The sequence below is a fragment of the Acanthochromis polyacanthus genome, chromosome 4 (genome assembly GCF_021347895.1).
Source record: "Acanthochromis polyacanthus isolate Apoly-LR-REF ecotype Palm Island chromosome 4, KAUST_Apoly_ChrSc, whole genome shotgun sequence".
Lineage (NCBI taxonomy): Eukaryota > Metazoa > Chordata > Actinopteri > Pomacentridae > Acanthochromis > Acanthochromis polyacanthus.
The window spans coordinates 6336623-6354791 of NC_067116.1; the positions used below are offsets into that span (position 1 = coordinate 6336623).

Below are 18169 nucleotides of genomic sequence, written 5' to 3' on the forward strand. Positions count from 1 at the left end.
GGACATTTCTGAGTGACCCCAAACTGTTGAACAGTAGTGTAAATGCAGAAAAACAATTCAGAAAACTTGGCTTTCCTTCCCAGAACTCGATGTTGAGGTGACTCAGAAACATGGTCTTGGTTGTGTTTGGAATGAGTTTTTCTCTCTGCCTGGGATTAGAAAGCTGGGATCTATAAAAAAAATGTTTTTGACATGTTCCAGTGGCGAACACACATGGTAGCTGTTGGGCTGCACCCCGCCCTGCCAGATCCAACAGCGCAGCGTTAAGTTGCAGCCGTGGACTCGTGTGTGTCATACCAGAGCAATTCTGCGGCTCGCGGTTTTTGGAGCAAAACAACAAAGCACAAAAACTCTGAGCATGTTTGGAGTCATTGCGACAGTTAAACCGGCAAAAACACTACATCTCAGTCACAATTCAGGGACTTAAAAATCAGCTATTTCCAGCTAGAATAGTCATTTACCACATTAACAATGTCTACACTGGATTTATCATTCATTTGATGTTAAAAAATAGATTTTTATTTCAAAAATAAGGACATTTCTAAGTGACCCCAAACTTCTGAATGGTAGTGTACGTAAGGTAAAGTTGCTCTATATTAGCTAAAGTTGATATTGTTGATTAAAGTTGCTCCATATTATTTAAAGTTGCCCAAAAATTTGTTAAACTTTTGAATGGTAGTGAATATTAATTAAAGTTGCTCTACATTTGTTAAGGTTGCTCTAAAATAAGTTAAAGTAGCTCTATATTCAATAGAGTTGCTCCATATTAGTTGAAGTTGCTCTAAATGAGTTAAAGTTGCTCTAAATAAGTTTAAGTTGCACTATATTAGTTCAAGTTGCTCTACCCTACAGTTGCTCTACATTAGTTAAAGTTGCTCTAAATGACTAAAAGTTGCTCTGCATTAGATAACGTTGGTCCATATTGGTTAAATTTGCTCTATATTAGTTAAAGTTGCTCTACAGTAAAGTTGCTCTAAAATGAGTTAAAGTTGCTCTGCACTAGATAACATTGGTCCATATTGGTTAAAGTTGCTCTATAATTCGTAATGTTGGTGTAAAATGAGTTAAAGTTGCTCTATATTAGTTATAGTTGCTCTACATTCATTGCTCTTAACGAGTAAAAGTTCCTCTAAATTAGTTAAAGTTGCTCTAAATAAGTTTAAGTTGCTCTATATTAGTTAAAGTTGCTCTATAACAGCTAAAGTTGATACTATTAAAGTTTCTCTATATTAAACTTGCTCTAAATGTGTTAAAGTTGCCCTATATTACTTAAGGTTGCTCTGTATTATATAGAGTTGCTCTAAATGAGTTAAGGTGGACCTACACTACTGTTGAAAAGTTTGGGATCACCCTGACATCTGGAGAATGTTCCATCCGATCTTCAGCCTCGACAAAAGGGAATATGTTAATTGAAACTTGACTCAAAGGAAGAAGAAGTGGAAGAAATGTTCAGGTTTTTCTGGTAGAAGTGACAAGAAAGCACAGCTTGATGAGCAGGAAACTGCGAGGCTTCACTTACTTTATATTCTCCAGTCGGCTGGAGTCTGGTTTCAGGGTGGTGGAGTGCTTCACCATTTTGTACATTGTGATCACCAGGAAGATGAGATTGAGCTGTCAAAACAGAGTAATGGCAGCGTTAATACATGAAGATGCATGACTCGAGACACAGCAGACGGAGTGGGGAGGGAAAAAAAACTGTTAATTTGTCTATAAGTATTAAAAGAGGAGAGCCTTCAACTCTGTGCATGTCCACAGACTAATCCAATAAACATCTATCGTTCCAGCTCGTCTCAGACGGGCCGACTGGCGCCAAATTTAGTGTCATTCTATATCAATAAGAGCATGGAAATGCATTAAAATCCATCACTGTTAGGAAAAAAAAGAAAGAGAAGAAACAGCCACACAGCAGCAGTCTGGCAGCAGGGAATGAGGAGTAGCAGGAGAAACAAGAGAGCCTCCTGTTGTACAAAACAACTGCATATCATTTTGTAGTGAAATATTATAAGCAGCTGCAGAAGGCTTCAGGAAACACGGTGTATTTCCTGTGTGTGGCCAGATGAGGACAGAAACAGGAAAAGGGAGCAGGAGATGTTTGCTTGTTTTTAACGTATTAAATCTTAAGGGAGCCGGTGGCACACATCGGGCTGAAACAGGGAGACGATGTGCCGTGTTTCTGAGCACTTTTCTTTGCTACCTTAAAAATCAATACTGTGATTTAGACACACAAAGGCTGAATGGTCCAGCAAGGAGCCTCTCCAAAATAATTTACTTCAAAAACATTTATTCCGGGGCAAACTAGTCCCCGACACAGCATGTGCATGCACTCACAGCAGACCGAGCACACTGTGTTTGTACTGCAAGCCAGGCATGTATAAATAATGTCAAGGAATATCTGAGGAGGAAAAATTGAGATGTGTGCCTCCAATAGAGCATATCAAAGGATCAAACAAACACCAAAAAAAAGCAGAAAAATACATGCGCGCTACTGTATCAGTGGAATGCGAGCGACCAGAAAGACAGACACCCAAATAAACAGGTTTGCAACGACAATGACGAGCTTTTGTTCAGCGAGACTCACAAACAGTGCATTTCAGTGTTATCTTTAGAATGCCAAAGCAGTGGCAAAAGAAAAATGGAGACGGATTGCCAATGCGAGGGACCTTTGTGAGCTGGACTCAGACCACAGCCGTTCGCTCTTTCACAGACATTCTCAGTGTTCTGGTGCACACTGCTATCAAAAGGCTGCCTGTGATCAATACATCACCCCTCCACATGCAATCAACTCATGGAGCCGCTCACAATAAGCCAGGCTCTAAAGCAAAGGCACGACTGCAAAAAAAAAAACACAGAAAGAGAAAGGGAGAAAGAAAGAGAGAGACAGAGAGGGGGAAAAATCTTCTTTTATACCACAGACGGCACTGAAACTGTTTTGTTTTGCCGCTATCAGCCATTATTTCTGTCAGTCGCCTGCATGAGTCAGACGGTGAGGTGGAGGCGGGGCAGGGGCAGGAGGACTTCTGAAAAAGCCTTTCACACAGCCTGGAGTGGTGACATGGATCCAATGAGACAGAGGAGAGGGACACAGTACTTTAAAGCAACCTAGCAGCGTGGCACATGTTCCCTCCCCCACCGACATGCTTTCGCAGCCCTTCCCGGGGGATCCCTCCTGCCGGAGCGGGGCTGCCTCGCCTCTATCCTTCACTCTGTCTCTGAATCATCACTGCAAGCCATGCAGAAGCACCTCGCCACACTGGGACCGAGGAGAAAGCTTTTTTCTGAAGTGGACTGTGTGTGTACACACTGAACTCCAAATGAACTGCTGGGGATAAAATATTAAAGGTGCAGATGGAGCTGTCCAGATGATAAGAACTGCTCGCGACGTGTCATGATCCAAGAGGCCTTGTGTTGAAGCTATCTCAAGCATACTAATGGCTCCCCCCACCACTCATTACTTCCATGTTCCCCTTTCATGGAGCTAATACCTCTTGTGCCTGGAGACGGGGCAAACCTCAGCCTACCAACACGGATCTAAATGCCCACCTCAGAACCTGTTTCAGCCACGAGCCAAAACAAGGAGCGGCAGGAAGAGCTGAAGGCCCGTTTACACGATAACGTCTCACACGGAAAACAGAAGTATTTCCTTTGCCTTGTCGGGTTTACACGACAACGGAGTGGAAAAAATCTGCGTTAATATCGGAACGCTGGAATGCTGGGAAGGTACCCGCCGATGTGACGTTGTAGAGGAACGCCCCATGTGACCGCTGCCAGTTCCTCCACAGACCAGAAGAAGTACAGCCGATGTAGAGGTGGGCTGATAATCTGGTGGATATATCGAATGCGTCTTCGCTGATTGCAATAATGCCGCAACAAATGCACGCTTTGCTGAAGGCAAATTGTTCCTGTTGTCATGCGGTTCGTGCATGGCGCCTAGAATAAAAGTAAAGTGGATGTCAATGAATGAACTCCCTCAACTCTGGTGGGGATTTTTTCCTCCTACCAACATATTTCATGCAAGGTGTTTTTAAAAAAGAGAAAACTACACGTGACAAATTGGCATTTTCCTGTGGTTTGTGTGGTTCCTGCAAAATACACAACATACTTTAGAACATGAAAACATCCAATCAATGCATTTTTTAAATTATATATAAAACAAGGCGCCTAATGACTTCAGCCACCTAAAGTCATTCACTACTTCAACCTAAAGGACAAAATGCGATACAAGTTTAGGAACACTGTCCTTCAAAAACACCAATTTCAAGAAAAGATTTTTCTTTTTATAATCTTGTGCTAACAAATGTGTCGGGCAGAAAACATCTGCGATCCACTGGGCCTGAGGTGGGATTTTTTGAGCCAACATGTTCAATTAGTTCAGATCATGAAAACATTCTTGGCAAATGCTTTCGCTTTCTGTCTTGCGCCCGTCCAAGACTTTCACCTGTAGCGGCACAATGCCAATGCCCAAAAAACTCCAGCAACTAGTTTTTGGTTTTCTAAAACACTGTTTCTGTGTAAACTGGAGGCTGCAACACAACAAAACCTTTGTGTTTCATCCTAAAACCGTTGTCGCTGTCGTGCCCCAGAAAAACTGCAAAAAACACGACCAGTCTGGGTTAAAAACTGGTGTTGCTTAGCAGACAAAACTGGGTTTTTGTGCAACGTGTGGAGGAAGCAGCACTGCTTTCCCTCCTTTTCTCTGGCTCATGTGCCTTTTCGCCTTCTCTCTCTCATTGACAAGGACAAAGCCAATTTGTAGAGAAACCAGGGTCACGGATGGTGTAGACAAACCTTGCTCCTGCACGCTCCCCTGAGATCCCCCTTTCCACAGTACTTTGTCTTTTTGAGTCAATTGTTGCACAGCATCACAGCGAAGCCCAAACCGGTGCAAGAAAACCTCATTCCTGTCACACATTAGCTCTGCTACAATACATTAGCTCCTCACAGGGTCATGATTCTATCTCTCCGGTCATCACCGCCGGGATCCTGATCATCATTTCCACTGCAGACGTATTTTTCATGCAAATCATTATGAGAGCAACACTCGACTGGAAAACAATGAGGGCCCAATTTAAGGAAAGGAAACATATTCCTGTGTGGCTGACGGAGCATTTGCTGAGACAGGGAGAAATGTATGTTTGCTTTAATACGACGTTAGCTTTTCCTCAATTATAAGCTCACACATTCAAAGCAGGGTGCGCGGAAGAAGGGGAAAAAATCAATGAAAAAACAAGAAAGAGGCATTTCAGCGTTCACTCTGAGTGAATCCAGCACCGGCTTCGTCAGGTCTTCTGTGCACTTCCACCTTTAAATGCTACATCGAGTGGCAAAGTCTGTTTTGGAGAAAACTGTGAAATGCAGTCCAGTGAGCCGATTCGTCTTTTATTTATCCTTCTAGCACACAGACAAAGAGCCGTGCTGTATCTTTACTCTGAAAGCTCCTCGCAGTCTGCCAATAGTGTGCACAGACTCGCTGGAATTTGACATGGCTGCCCCTTCTCTCTAGTATATTTTCAGTGTCAGCTTGATGTTCAACAGAGGTCACTGCGTCTGTAGATACAGTACCAACCATTAGGCTGGATAATGAACACAGCACTGAACAAATACCACCCATCCTCCCTGCACAGCAGCCACACGGGTTTGCAGAGCTTCCTCAGTGAGCGCGAGGGCAAAGAGATACTGTAGGCGGAGAGGATCTATGGGAGGAAAACCACCTGCTATTTCTTTTTTTCCCCCACTCGTGCAGGGAAGTAAGACTCCCTACGGTCTCATTCTTCTGAGCCTCTCTGATGGAGCGGGAGATAATAATGTCATGACCAGTAAATAATTGCATGCCTCAATGGGACATATGTCAATATGATATGCTATATGTCCTTCACCCTTGACGGTCCTTGACCAAACAGAGAGGTGCCCTTGCTTTTCTTCTCCCCTACACTGTCATCTGCTATTTACTGCAGCCAGATGAAAATGCACGGAGGCGGCTGCAGAGGAGGGAAAAAAACGAGCTCACATCTCAAACAACTTTGAATATTTTTAGCTATAAAATAAAAATATTTAAAAACCTAAAGACCAGTAGGTGACATGTAAAAGTAGTGTTTATGTGAGGTGAAAGTACAGGGTGTCCCTAAAGTTTGGACACACAGGAAATCTCCATCCATCCATTATTTATACACTGCTTAATCCTCAATAGGTTTGCAGGAGGTTGGAGTCTATCCCAGCTGACTTACGGTGAAGGTTCACCTGGAGAGGTTACAGTCTATCACAAGGCTACATATAGAGACAAAGAATCACACTCATATTCACACCTATGGACAATTTAAACCACAGCACGTTTTTGAACCGTGGGAGGAAGCCGGAAAACCAGGAGAAAACCCACGCATGTACAGGAAGAACATGCCAACTCCATGCAGAAAGATCCTGGGAAGGCCGGGATGCGAACCAGGGTTCTTCTAGCTGCAAGGCAAAAGTGCTAACCACACCAAGTCACTGTGCCGCAACAAAGGAAATCTCATTAACTATAATGTTTTTGCCTCCACAGATTAAATATGGTTCTGTCGAAAGAAGGAAGAGTTGAAGTGGTACTTCTCAGTGGACGTGAAGGATGGACATATGGAAAGATTGGGTTAGGGTGAGCGAAGTGATTTTTTGGGGCTAGCATGAATTTTAGCCATGATCCATTTTAGAGTTAAACATTTGCTCGTCTGGAACGGCATTTGTCCATGACACTGCCTGTTTCTTTAAACTTTTTTAACCACCTTCATCACTGTGGAAAAACCAAGTGGAATCCTCCTTGGATGACGTGCATTAAATTCATCTTCTGTCTTTCCATACGTCCATCCTTCATGTCCACTGAGAAGTACCAGTTCAACTCTTTCTTCTTTCAAAAAAGCCATATTTAATCTGTGGAGGCTTCTCAGGGGATGTGAAAGATGGATAAAGATAGCAGATGAATTTAAAGAGGATTCCACTTGGTTTTTCCACGGTGGTGATGGTGGCTAAAAGGTTTAAAGAAACGGGCAGTGCCATGGACAAACCCTGTTCTGGACGACCAAATGTATCAGCTGAAACTAAAGAATTGGTCACTGCTAAAATTCATGCTAGCCCTCAAAAATCACTTCGCTCACCCTAACCCTATCTTTCCATATGTCCATCCTTCACGTCCACTGAGAAGTACCACTTCAACTCTTCCTTCTTTCGACAGAGCCATATTTAATCTGTGGAGGCTAAAACATTACAGTTATTGATATTTCCTCTGTGTCCAGACTTTAGGGACACCCTGTACAGTGCTGATTCTTGTCAGGCGGTGAGAGGCAGGAAGAATCCTCCAAATCTGTCTTTTGGCGCAAAATTAACCTGTCATCACTGAGGAGACTCAAAAAAAATCCTGCTGAGTTTTGCCTTCAGTTCAAGCATCTCGCTGCCTTTATCTCTCTCCTGCATCTCTTTCATCTCCTCCTCTCAGTCCCTTCCTCACTCCGTCAGTCTCAGTATTCAGAGGAAAAAATAAAACAGCTTACCATGATGATAAAGGTGACAGGTCCTATAAAACTCCATATGAAATGATTATCCACACTCAGCCAGCACCTACGAAAAAAAGAAACAAACACTTCAGCTTCGGCCTGCAAAAACAATATCACGCTCCTGCGGCCAAATACTAATGGAAAGAAATTAATTTTTGGTTACTTGGGCCGATGATACTGAGTGTGTAATTTAGTTCCTATTATTTTATTATCAATATTTAACTTGGAGCGCTTTCACAGGTTGAACATTAATACAGAAAACAGAGAGAGGACCCCAAGTAGCCCCTCTTAACAGCCCAGCCTTCGCCGAGACGTGGCCATTAATCTATGTAAAAGGCTTTTTCTGCACCGTGCTCCTCTCTTTAAGAAAGCATTTACAAACAAGAGGTCACAGGAGGGTCTTTGAGCAGAGAGACATTAATGTAGCTATGTGCTCCCCAGAAACCACAGTGTTGAGTCTGTCAGCCACTTTCAAATGACATAAAAAATTGAACAGCTGCCCATCCCCGCGCAAAAGGAGCTCAAATGTTTTGGTGTCGTCTCCGGGGATGCACATAAGGTGCTGGCAGAAATGACGAGCAGGTTTTTCTTTTTTCAGAAACCCGCCGCGCAGAGACGCAGCAGGCGACTGCGGCATCCTGCGACGCCTGTTCTGCATTTCCAAGAACCAGGAAAAAAGCGGCACTCACGCTTTCTTGGTCCCGTAGCTCCTGTAGTCGATCGCTGCCGAGACGCCGACCACGATTGCCGGGAAGAGGTACCCGGACACGTAGTAGTACTTCTTCCGGGAGTATTCGCTCTCAAAGACCTCCACCAGCATGAGGTACAGCTGGACGCCCTCCAGACACATCCAGGAGAAGGAGGCCAGGAAGAAGAAGTGGAGGATCCCCGCGATGATGGCGCATCCAATCTGAGAACCACAGAACCACAACCGATATTAGACATCCGGGAGACGTAAAACATCTACCTGTATGCCGGGAATGATTTAAACAAGACACATCTCACATCTTCTTCTTTTATTTAAACCCACTGAAAAGCTCCATTCAGTGGAACACATATCAGCGAAGGCGGTAATGAATATTCATTCACTGCATGGGTTCGGACCGCGCATCCGTTTGGCTTTCCATCAGCGCAGGAGGAATTTAAATACAGCTCGTATTGTGAGGTTAGCAGATTTAATCACACAGCTCAGCTTTGGAGGCTTTGACTCCCAGCTGTATGCAGAAAAAAATGCTTTTGTGATTTCCAGAGATTGAAATGAAAATGCAGGGAGAAGAAGAAGAAGAAGAAGAAGAAGAAGAAGTTAAAAATGGTCTGGATGCGGCTCAGCCAACTGCGGCTTCAGCTGAAAGAGGAAAAAAGACCTGTCATGAGGAAGACGTGTCCCCTTAGTAATCTATATTAATGGCGCTGCTCCACTCATGTCATGTCAGGGACAAACCGGCGAAGGTTAGAAACAAACAATGCTTAAAGTCTCATCCATTTCACTCTGAAGGGGTCTTTTGTTTTGGGGGCTGGAGGAGATAAAGTGAGAGGGAATGAATCAAAACGGAATCAATAGGGCGAGATCGTTCCAGCTTACCCTGGGCTCCGTCATATCGATACCAATTAGGAATATTAACTCTGCGATGAAGAGATTAATGCACAGGTTCTTGTGGATGGTGTTGCGATCGCTCTGCAGGCCCCTGAAGAAGCAGAAGGTGAAGATGCTGATGGTGAGGCAGACGAGGGAAACCACGATGCCGACGCGAGTGATGACGGTCAGCAGCAGCTCGTGCACTTCACCGTTGACCTGGAAATAAGAACACAAAACGCGTCTGTGAGGGGAGAGGAGCATTTATTGGTAAATTCTATACCATCTTATCCGAGCCTCTAAACTCCTCCTCTTTGATATCTCAGCTTTAAATTTTTACAAGCAGCTCGTCTAGCAGATGTTGAACGTAAGCTGACTTCATCTGAGTACATCTGTACCTCTGAAGGGGAGCCGCGTAATGATTTAAAGCCATGAAATAATCATAAAAGCATCCTTCTTTGTACACAAAATCATATTACTTACAATCTAAGTCTATTTTTTCTCTTAAACCAACTAGTTTACCTTAAAACACCAGCTTCACCATCGATTTGCTGGCACGCCGGCTCCCCTTCCATTCCCATTTCCCACAGATGTAAAATTGATATTTTCACCTCTCCAGGCCTCTAAATATCCTCCAAGTGAAACAATCTAATTTCTTGCCGTCTTGTTTTTTCTAAATATTTTGAAGCAGACGACGTGCCAGTTTGTTAAATTAAACATCTAATGAACAAAGCGGTGAGCGGCAACATCAGTGTAAATGGAACCTGAGTTAGTTTTTATTTCATTCATTCAAAAAACAATTCGATACAACACAAAAACAAAAGTTTCCAAACTGCTGTATGAAAGGGAGCAGAAAGAAGAGTAAACTTCAGTAATCTGCTCCTTTATATCCAACAATTAGTTGACAATGAGCATTAAAAACAAACAAAATGACTCGTATCAGAGTGAGACTCTTACTTCGTTTCTTTGTATTTAAACATGTACTGGTTATAAATCCATTTAAATCTTGTGTGTGATTTAGATTCTTTTGATTCCTCGTCTACATTGTTCCATAAATTGATCCCTTCTACAGAACTGCAATGTTCCATTAATTTGGCCCTAAATCTTGGTTTTATGAACATCTCTGTTCCTTTTATTTACTTTCTCTTTTTGCAAATCTGTTCTGGACATTGGCTGGTAGAGTTTCTTGATGTTTATACAAAATTTTCAGAATAATACAATCTACTATGCCATGAAACTTCCACATTTTTAACTGCAGGAATAGCGGGTTTGTTGGATCTCTACATTTTTTTCAACCGATTATTCTTATGGCTCTTTGACTGGATAGGATTGCTGCTTTAATACCCAGAAATGAGAATGTTACGGAGCAAAGTTTTGAACACGTGAGTCATTCCAGAACTGGAGGAGATTTGGGGTTCAGAATGCTGGAAAAATTGACCATCTCTTTTCAATTTTCTGCTCCATATTCATCAATAAAAGGTAATAAACTATCAAAGCCTTGATTGGCTCAGCTTACACATCAATGGTAGCATTTTTATTCCATGTTTTATGTGTTGTTTGCTAACCCTACTCTAATCACAGTAACAGGGTTGCTAATCCATGCTAACATGATCTTTTTCTCAGCAGTAGAAGTTGATATTTAGCTAGCTGTTACTGCTGACCAAGAGGACAAACTGACTGATGGAAAACAGGAAAAAGAATTAGTCTGATCCTGATAATATGAGGTGGAGTGAGACATTCAATAAAGGCTGACAAAATTCTGAAAATATGACAAATAGAAGAGAGGACATAGCTTTCCTCTATGCTAAAAGGTTATGCTAACATGTGGGACACACGTTCCATGCATGATAATTATTTAAATTATAATGTTGTTTAAAAGAAAATGTTCCCACACATTACAAGACACAACAATGAAAAAAATGCCAAAAAAGAAGATTTAAATTACATTTTAACTGTTTTATCTGAGATTCATATTGGTCATCGGGGGGTGGGACAAGAGAAAAATGACATTTAGGGGGAACTCCAGACTTATTTTGCATTTCTAAAAATATTTTCAAACATTCTTTTCTCCTAGTTTTTTTCAGATTTAGTCTCAGTACAAGTACATTCACACAACAACTGCATTTTTTAGGATTTTGTACGTGGATTATTAGAAATTTGATGGCCTAAGTCCAATTCTGGAATGACTCCACTTAGAGATAAAAATACAAAAAAACGTCACGACCTACCGAGATTTCCCGATGCGCCATGAGGATGGCGAAGTTGGTGAGGTGGCTGCAGGAGCAGGTGGTGTGCGTCTTATTGGAGTCCAGGAGTTTGCAGCCTTGGGTGGACCAGTAGCCCATCATGCTCCTCTCAGAGTAATTCCAGAAGGAGCAATTGGAGTTGAAGTAGTGCTCCATCTGCAGATAACAAGAGATATGGTTAAGTGTCCAAATAATTGACTTCCTGAAATTGAAGCACATGTAGAACACAGAGGCCATTTACCCCCTACTCATACAAAGTATTTCTCGCTGGCGCTGATATGGATGAGGATTTTTCACTTCACAGCTCTCGTGGAGCAATTCATACGTTGTATCTCATTTGGCACATGCTCGCCAAATCAACCGGAGCGTGGTCGGCTATATGAGGCCTTAATAACAGAGAGGCATAATTGTTTGACGGCATGTCTTTGGAATTGCACAATTTCTCTGATAAAGAATGGAGTCGCGCGCGGCCCTCTGGGAACTCCAGTGACAACTTTAAAAGACGAAAGATAATTGGGGCTCCAGTAATTTCATCCTAGATTGTGGGGCTAATCTAGGAGTTAATTTCCCCCACTATAAAAGAAAATGGGCATCATTTATATCCCAATGTTGATTAAAGAATTAGTTTTCATTAAGAATTCACTTAGGTTCTAAAGACTCCTTTAATTTGATGTTCAATGACTTAAATAAACTGCCGACTGACCCAGCCAGACATTTACAATTCAAATTGCGGATCTCTGTCTACTCTGGACGTTCCCTCCTGGTGTTTTTTAATATGACCTCTCCATCGGCTCCGGCGGGGACACTCACGTCGATGTGCTCCAGGGTGAAAATCACCGGGTCGTTGATGAACACGCGGCTGGACTCCTTGTTGATTGAGGCGGCGATGATGTCCGAGTTGACGGCCACCGACACGTTGCGGCTGTAGGCCTCGTTCGCCATCTTGATGGTGGCGTTTTCCGTGCCGAGGAACTGGCTCAGGTTTTTGTAGAGAACAAAGACCAGCTTGGCAACTCCTGCAGTGTAAAAGAGAGGGGAAAAAAACTTTCACAAAGTGGTGAAATTACCAGAATAACTAATGAAGAGAAAAGCGGTACGGACAAAATATTCAGAACACAGCAAGACCAAGAATATTTCAACACTCAAATTCCTGATTGAGTTTAAATTATTCAACAAATTACCTGCATGAAAACAACACAGATACGGAAAGTGAGAAACAAGCTTTTATGAGTGGTTGAAATCACAGGTGTTGGGTGATTTCAGACAAACTGGATCGTTCTATTTAAAATCAAACAAATCTGAAAAAAGTCCCCACCTCACCTCCTCAGAATCAGCTTATTTTTTATCTACAGTAACTTCAGTATTTCTATTAAAGCCCTGCAACATTTCACATTATTACCATGAATATTTTCCCAGGTCCAGGCCCCTGAAGTCGACAGAGGTGGGTTTAGATTTATCACTTTTTAACTGACTTTTTCCATCATTTCTGAGCATCAGGATTTCATCCATGCAGCAGATAGACACATGACATTTTAGGAGGAAAAACACATCTGAGTTCTGGTAAAAACTGACACCAGATCAGTTTTACATCCATCCAGGCATCATAGTCTGAAGAATAAACCTGGTTTTTATTCATTTGGTTGTCCAAAATGACTCAAAATGCCCCATAATTCATCCAGACGGCACAAAAATGACTCAAAACTTTTCCAGCAACGCATCCAAAATTATTCAAAACCTTCCATGAATGAGTTTCACAAAACGACTAAAAATGCTCTAAAATCACTTCAGGCTTGTCTAAAATGGTCTTGCAATCGACTTCAGGCTCATCTGGAACGTCTCAAAACCTTTCAGTCAACACATCTTTGGAGCATCAGTATTACGCAGCACTTTAATGTCTGTGACACAGAGTCACAGAAGCAATCACTGGCACCCTGGATGTGGATGGATGTGTGTTGTGGATCTGTTTTCTGATAATTCACCAGAGAAAACTATAAAAGTGCATTCTGGGTAAACTATGAGCAGATGTGGTAGATAGGTGGTGATCAGAACAAGTTACAGACAATAAAAGAAGCATTTTATTTCAGGATCGTCTGCTAGACATGATTAATTCTGGGTCAAACTTTGTCTTAACAGAGCTAAAGTATGCTTTTTAGCTCTGATTTTCCATCAGCCCATCTGCTGTACTTATGAAGTTACTTAGAAACGCTGGAGAAAAAAAAGCAAAATAAGAAGCGCAAACTTTCAAGTTGCCCTTAAGCCCTTAAGAATATTTTCAGAGATAAAGACCCTCACGGCTTTTACCTCTGAAAATATTCATAGTATGAAGAGAAAACTTTGCATGGATTCATCAAATGTACTCGATTTTTTGCACATAAAAATCAACTGATTCTGAGGGGTCAGATGCAGCCACTGATGGACCTTTAGAACTTTAGCAATTTAATGTTACTCAAACGCTAAATAAGTTCTCTAGAATCCAGAATTACTTTCCCCCCTTTATTTTTGCTGTTTTTGGCCTCACCATTCCGGCTGTTGAGCTTCACGGTGTTGGCTGAGAGCTGGATGGAGACGCCGCCTTTGCTGGACTGTGGGAATTTAAAATCCTGGACCTGACCGTCGGTGCTGAGGACGTACACATCCAGGACTGCAGGGGAGCAAAGAAGACCAAGCAAAAACAGGAAAGATATCAGAGGCTGTTCGACTCTAAAGGAGTGGAGAATATCGAAGGCAGAGCTTCACATCTCTGCCGACCAAAGGACACACGGACGTCTCATGTGAACAGTAAATCTCAGTGACAGCGAAGATACACGATAAAACGTCACTCGCAAAGTGATTGTTTGGTCCCGCCGAGACTCTAATAATATGAATAAAACAGCGCTGAGAACAAAAAGCCTCCCTGATAGGGTCTGAGGAAAGAGAGGCCCGTTTTCTGACTCCACTAATGTTCGCATTAATGTATAGAGTTACAGGGTCTAGACGCACACATTTATAAAGTCAGCGCGCAATCAGAGAATCCAGTCTATTTAATTGTCTGATATTCATCACGTTGTCAGTAAGTGACTCGTTAAACCTAATATGCGTTGTTTTTCGCTTCCCCCAGAGGTTTAAACGCTTATTATGAAAACAAAGTCCCCTTTTCTTTCTTCTTTTTACTTTACGAGGCAGGCCGTGCTCTTTCAATGAACTGAGGGTAATCAAACTAACGGAGCTCGCATCAATCACCCGTCGCTCGGCAAACCCTCGCTCTGCTTACTTATGTTGTCGGCGGGAACTTTGACGATGGCGGGCTCCATGAGGTTGTCGGCGAGGACGAAGGCTCCTTCCTCCAGAGTGTCCAGCAGCATGGTGGCGGCGTGGGTTTGCTCCGTGCTGTTCATGTCCTGCCACGACTTCAGGGCCTCCGGTCGCAGCAGGTTGTCCACAGTGTCCACGATGGCCTGCAGGCAAACCACACAAAGAAAAACCACGTGAGCAATTTCAGAAAAAGCAAACAAAGTGTTTGTAGGGACGAGCAGCGACATGCAAACACCGAGATGAATCGATGCAATGCTGCGCTGGAGCATCACATCTGCAGGAATTAAAAATGGACATGAGGGGAAATAAAGAAGCTAAAAAAAGAGGATGTTTATTCTTAAAAACAACAGTCAATCAGAGACATTTACTGGCTGTTTTAAAAAGGGTATTGACCGCAAAGGAGGAACTGCTGAGGGAGAGATGAACAGGAGAGGATTCAGTTTCCTTTTCAAGGACGCTGCATCAACGATTGGGGTCACCGTGTGTGGAGTCTATCAGGTCTGACCGACAACAGGATATTATGAGACGGCCTGATGAAAGTCAAACCACCAAAAGCTGCAAAAAAAATCATCGTTTTAAATGTGAAACCTGTTAACGGACAGAACGACTAAACTCTTTAGTGCTTTAAGTGGTTTTGGCAGAGAAATGAGAAGAGAATCGGAGCTTTTAAAAGTCCAGGTGGTGTTCCCTTTTCTGATTATTTTCGGCTTATTTACAAAGTAACGAATGGAAAACACTTCTCTGATCGAATCACACATGACTATTGGACACATTCATCCAGAAGAGTAAAAAAATTTGTGATTTTTGGACCTACAGTTGCATCTTTAGCCAAATGTGAGATAATCTGACTTTTCATGATCCATATGAAAAACGTATATGCTGACATCATCTGCAAAACGTTTGATCTTGTTGATTTTCGAGGCGGTGATGGTTTACGATCAGCATCTGATGTCAATTTGAAACCATCTACGAGGGATTCCTGCATCACTGTTTAATTAACCGTTTATTTTTTATTTACTCTGGTGTCGACTTAATTAAAAATTGTCTAATTGCAAAGTTCATAGTGGAAACTTTCCTTTGACTTTTGACCTGTGCAGAAAAGCTCATGTCCTGCAGAAGGCACTAAAAAAAAAGAGGTCTGAAAATGTTTGCAGTAAGTTCAGTTCTGAACATATTTTTTTTGCCACCTAAAAGCTCAAAGGAAAAGACAAGAGGACAAATTGGGCGATGGATCCAGACAATGCCGGGTTTTTCTTTGGGAAATAATCCAATCAATGCATCTAATCGGGTAATCAATGCTGGCGACGGCCGGTGGAAAAGGGAGGAGGGTGGGGGGATGGAGCGACTGCGATGTTGCGTCAAGTATGGCTGCTGTCAGATGCTGCTGACTGAGCCATCGCCGTCCCCTCGTCGCTGCCGTTAACGGAATAAACGGTGGAATCGGCGTCGATGCGGCCGCTTCTAACCTGCAGTCTGTGACGGCAAAAACAAAGATGATGCGGTGACGAAGCGCACTTTATTTCTGCTTTCTTTTATGAGCGCACGGCCATTGACTGACTAATAAGCTTGATCCACTTTAATACCCTCCCGACGGAGAGATTGAAGGGGGTTGACTTTGGTGGCAGGTGGAGGACACTGATGTTGGTGGAGGAAAATATATATAAAAAAAATACTTAAAATAAAAGGGAAAAGAATACAGTCTGACCTGCAGTAACCCTATTAACTACATCTCCACCTTTTAATTTATGAAACAAATGACCTAAAACCTGCGTCCTTGTGGAACAAAAGAGGCACCGTTTCTTTATTCACATGCAGCGAAAGGTCAGGTCCTTGGAATAAAAAAGGAACAAAAAAAGGTTTTAATAAATCACAAGTGAATTCAGGAGTGTCGTATATTTAATTGAGCTCTCACTATAAAAAAATTGCAACAAAGCAGAAAATCCTCCATCAAATGAATAATGAGAGGAATGTAAGAGCAGGGATGTTTGCTCGGGTTGCGGTGTTATGCATCCAGGCGTGCAATCTCGGGTAAACACAATAAAAACACACAATAGGGGGAAGAAAAAACAGGACGAATAACAAAATACAACCATAGCTGTCAATGCATAGAAGGAGGAGAAAGGAAAAAAAAAACGAAACACAGAAAAACACGGACACATCCACGGAAAAGAAGGCACCTCAGTAATTGCAGATGACTTCTGTTTGACTTAGAAAGCACTCTGAGCACGACTGTGGCTGCGTGTAAAGCAATTACTCAAAAAAAGCAGGAAGCACGGGGAGGAGGGAGGACGTGACAGTGCAGAGGAGGCATGCTGCTGCAGATACAGTAGTGCAGGAACTGGAGGGGACGGCAGCAAGCTTCCGTACCTTCATGTACGCCCTGCAAGTCCTCTCTCGCTTTTGAAGCTTTTTTTATTAGGAAAAGAAACAGAACAGATGAAAGTTGACATTTTTTCCTTTTTAACACATGAGCTTGAGTTAAAGGATTTGCAAGAAACAAGATGCACACATTTGCTGTTGAATGACCGGAGCGGCGCCGCGTTCGACCTGAAATCTAAGAATAAAGTCGTGACAGAGCGCTTCATTTTCTCTGTTTCACACCTTTCTTGACACATCACAGAGGTATGATGACCATTACAGTAAATCTATAAATGCATGAACACAGATGCACCGTTAATCTTTTTAAGTTCGTTCAGCTTAAGTCCCTCTGCTGCCTTAAAAATGGGAGTTAACCGCACTTCGCTTGATTAATTAGTTCAACTTATGAGCCGCGAAAGTGCAAAACTAGCTGAGTTGGATAACCTGAACTCCAGAAAACAAGTTCAATGAGTTGAATCACTTGCGGTTTGCAGACAGACTTGCTTTTTCTTTTATACTTTCTGAGTTCAAGGAGTTTCTTTTTCATTTAACTTTGGTCAAAAAAGTCTCCGACGACTGAAGCCGAGTCAGAACAAAGACGTTCTGTGAGGCTGGAGATAAAAGATAAATCAAAGGTGAAGGAACTGAATTCAGCACCAACCTTTGTCATTGTTGGAGACATTTTAATAATTATGAAAATCATAATTTAACAAAGAAACAGGGCAAGTTTCCATCATGTCAGTTTTCTAAAACCACAAAAAAACAAGAATCTACGGGGAGTTTTTAGCTTTTCTGCTAATTTTTTCTCCTTAGAAACTCAATAACTAAACTAACTTCACTAAAAATCAGACATTTCAAGTTTGATTAACTAGAAATGACTAAAACTTACACTACACAAATTACAAAATAGGGGTAGAAAGGACTAAATTCCTTCATGGTGTTTCTCAGTGAGTCTGCTTCTTGTCAGAGTTTGAAGTATTTTAACTGCCTTTGTTTTTTTATTTCTTCTGTCTCTCAGCTTTTTGTGAAATAAACAGGACAGAAAACAGAACACTGACTTCATTTAAAGAAACAAAATAAAATTGTGAAGTTGTCCTCTAAGAACTTGGTCCATAAAGCATCAAAGCCTCAGAAACTCCCACTGCAGAGCACTTCAGAAAGACAGAGTTGGCTTTAATGTTTTCCTG

The 18169-nt window shown here is 42.1% G+C and overlaps 1 protein-coding gene across 30 annotated transcripts in view; it reads right to left on the reverse strand.

Annotated features, from left to right (window-relative positions):
- The window catches only part of adgrl2a (adhesion G protein-coupled receptor L2a), a 148202-nt gene that overhangs the window by 17008 nt on the left and 113025 nt on the right, over nucleotides 1-18169 (reverse strand). For 22 of the 30 annotated variants that reach the window (XM_051946587.1, XM_051946588.1, XM_051946580.1 and 19 more), the window contains 9 exons: nucleotides 16992-17030; nucleotides 14584-14767; nucleotides 13852-13974; nucleotides 12144-12349; nucleotides 11316-11489; nucleotides 9097-9306; nucleotides 8204-8424; nucleotides 7512-7578; nucleotides 1520-1611 (listed from right to left, as the gene is read on the reverse strand). In XM_051946587.1, the coding sequence (XP_051802547.1) occupies nucleotides 1520-1611; nucleotides 7512-7578; nucleotides 8204-8424; nucleotides 9097-9306; nucleotides 11316-11489; nucleotides 12144-12349; nucleotides 13852-13974; nucleotides 14584-14767; nucleotides 16992-17030 (1316 nt within the window). The remainder of the gene's footprint in view (nucleotides 1-1519; nucleotides 1612-7511; nucleotides 7579-8203; nucleotides 8425-9096; nucleotides 9307-11315; nucleotides 11490-12143; nucleotides 12350-13851; nucleotides 13975-14583; nucleotides 14768-16991; nucleotides 17031-18169) is intronic. The other 8 variants (XM_051946603.1, XM_051946589.1, XM_051946600.1 and 5 more) reach the window with 1 other exon arrangement.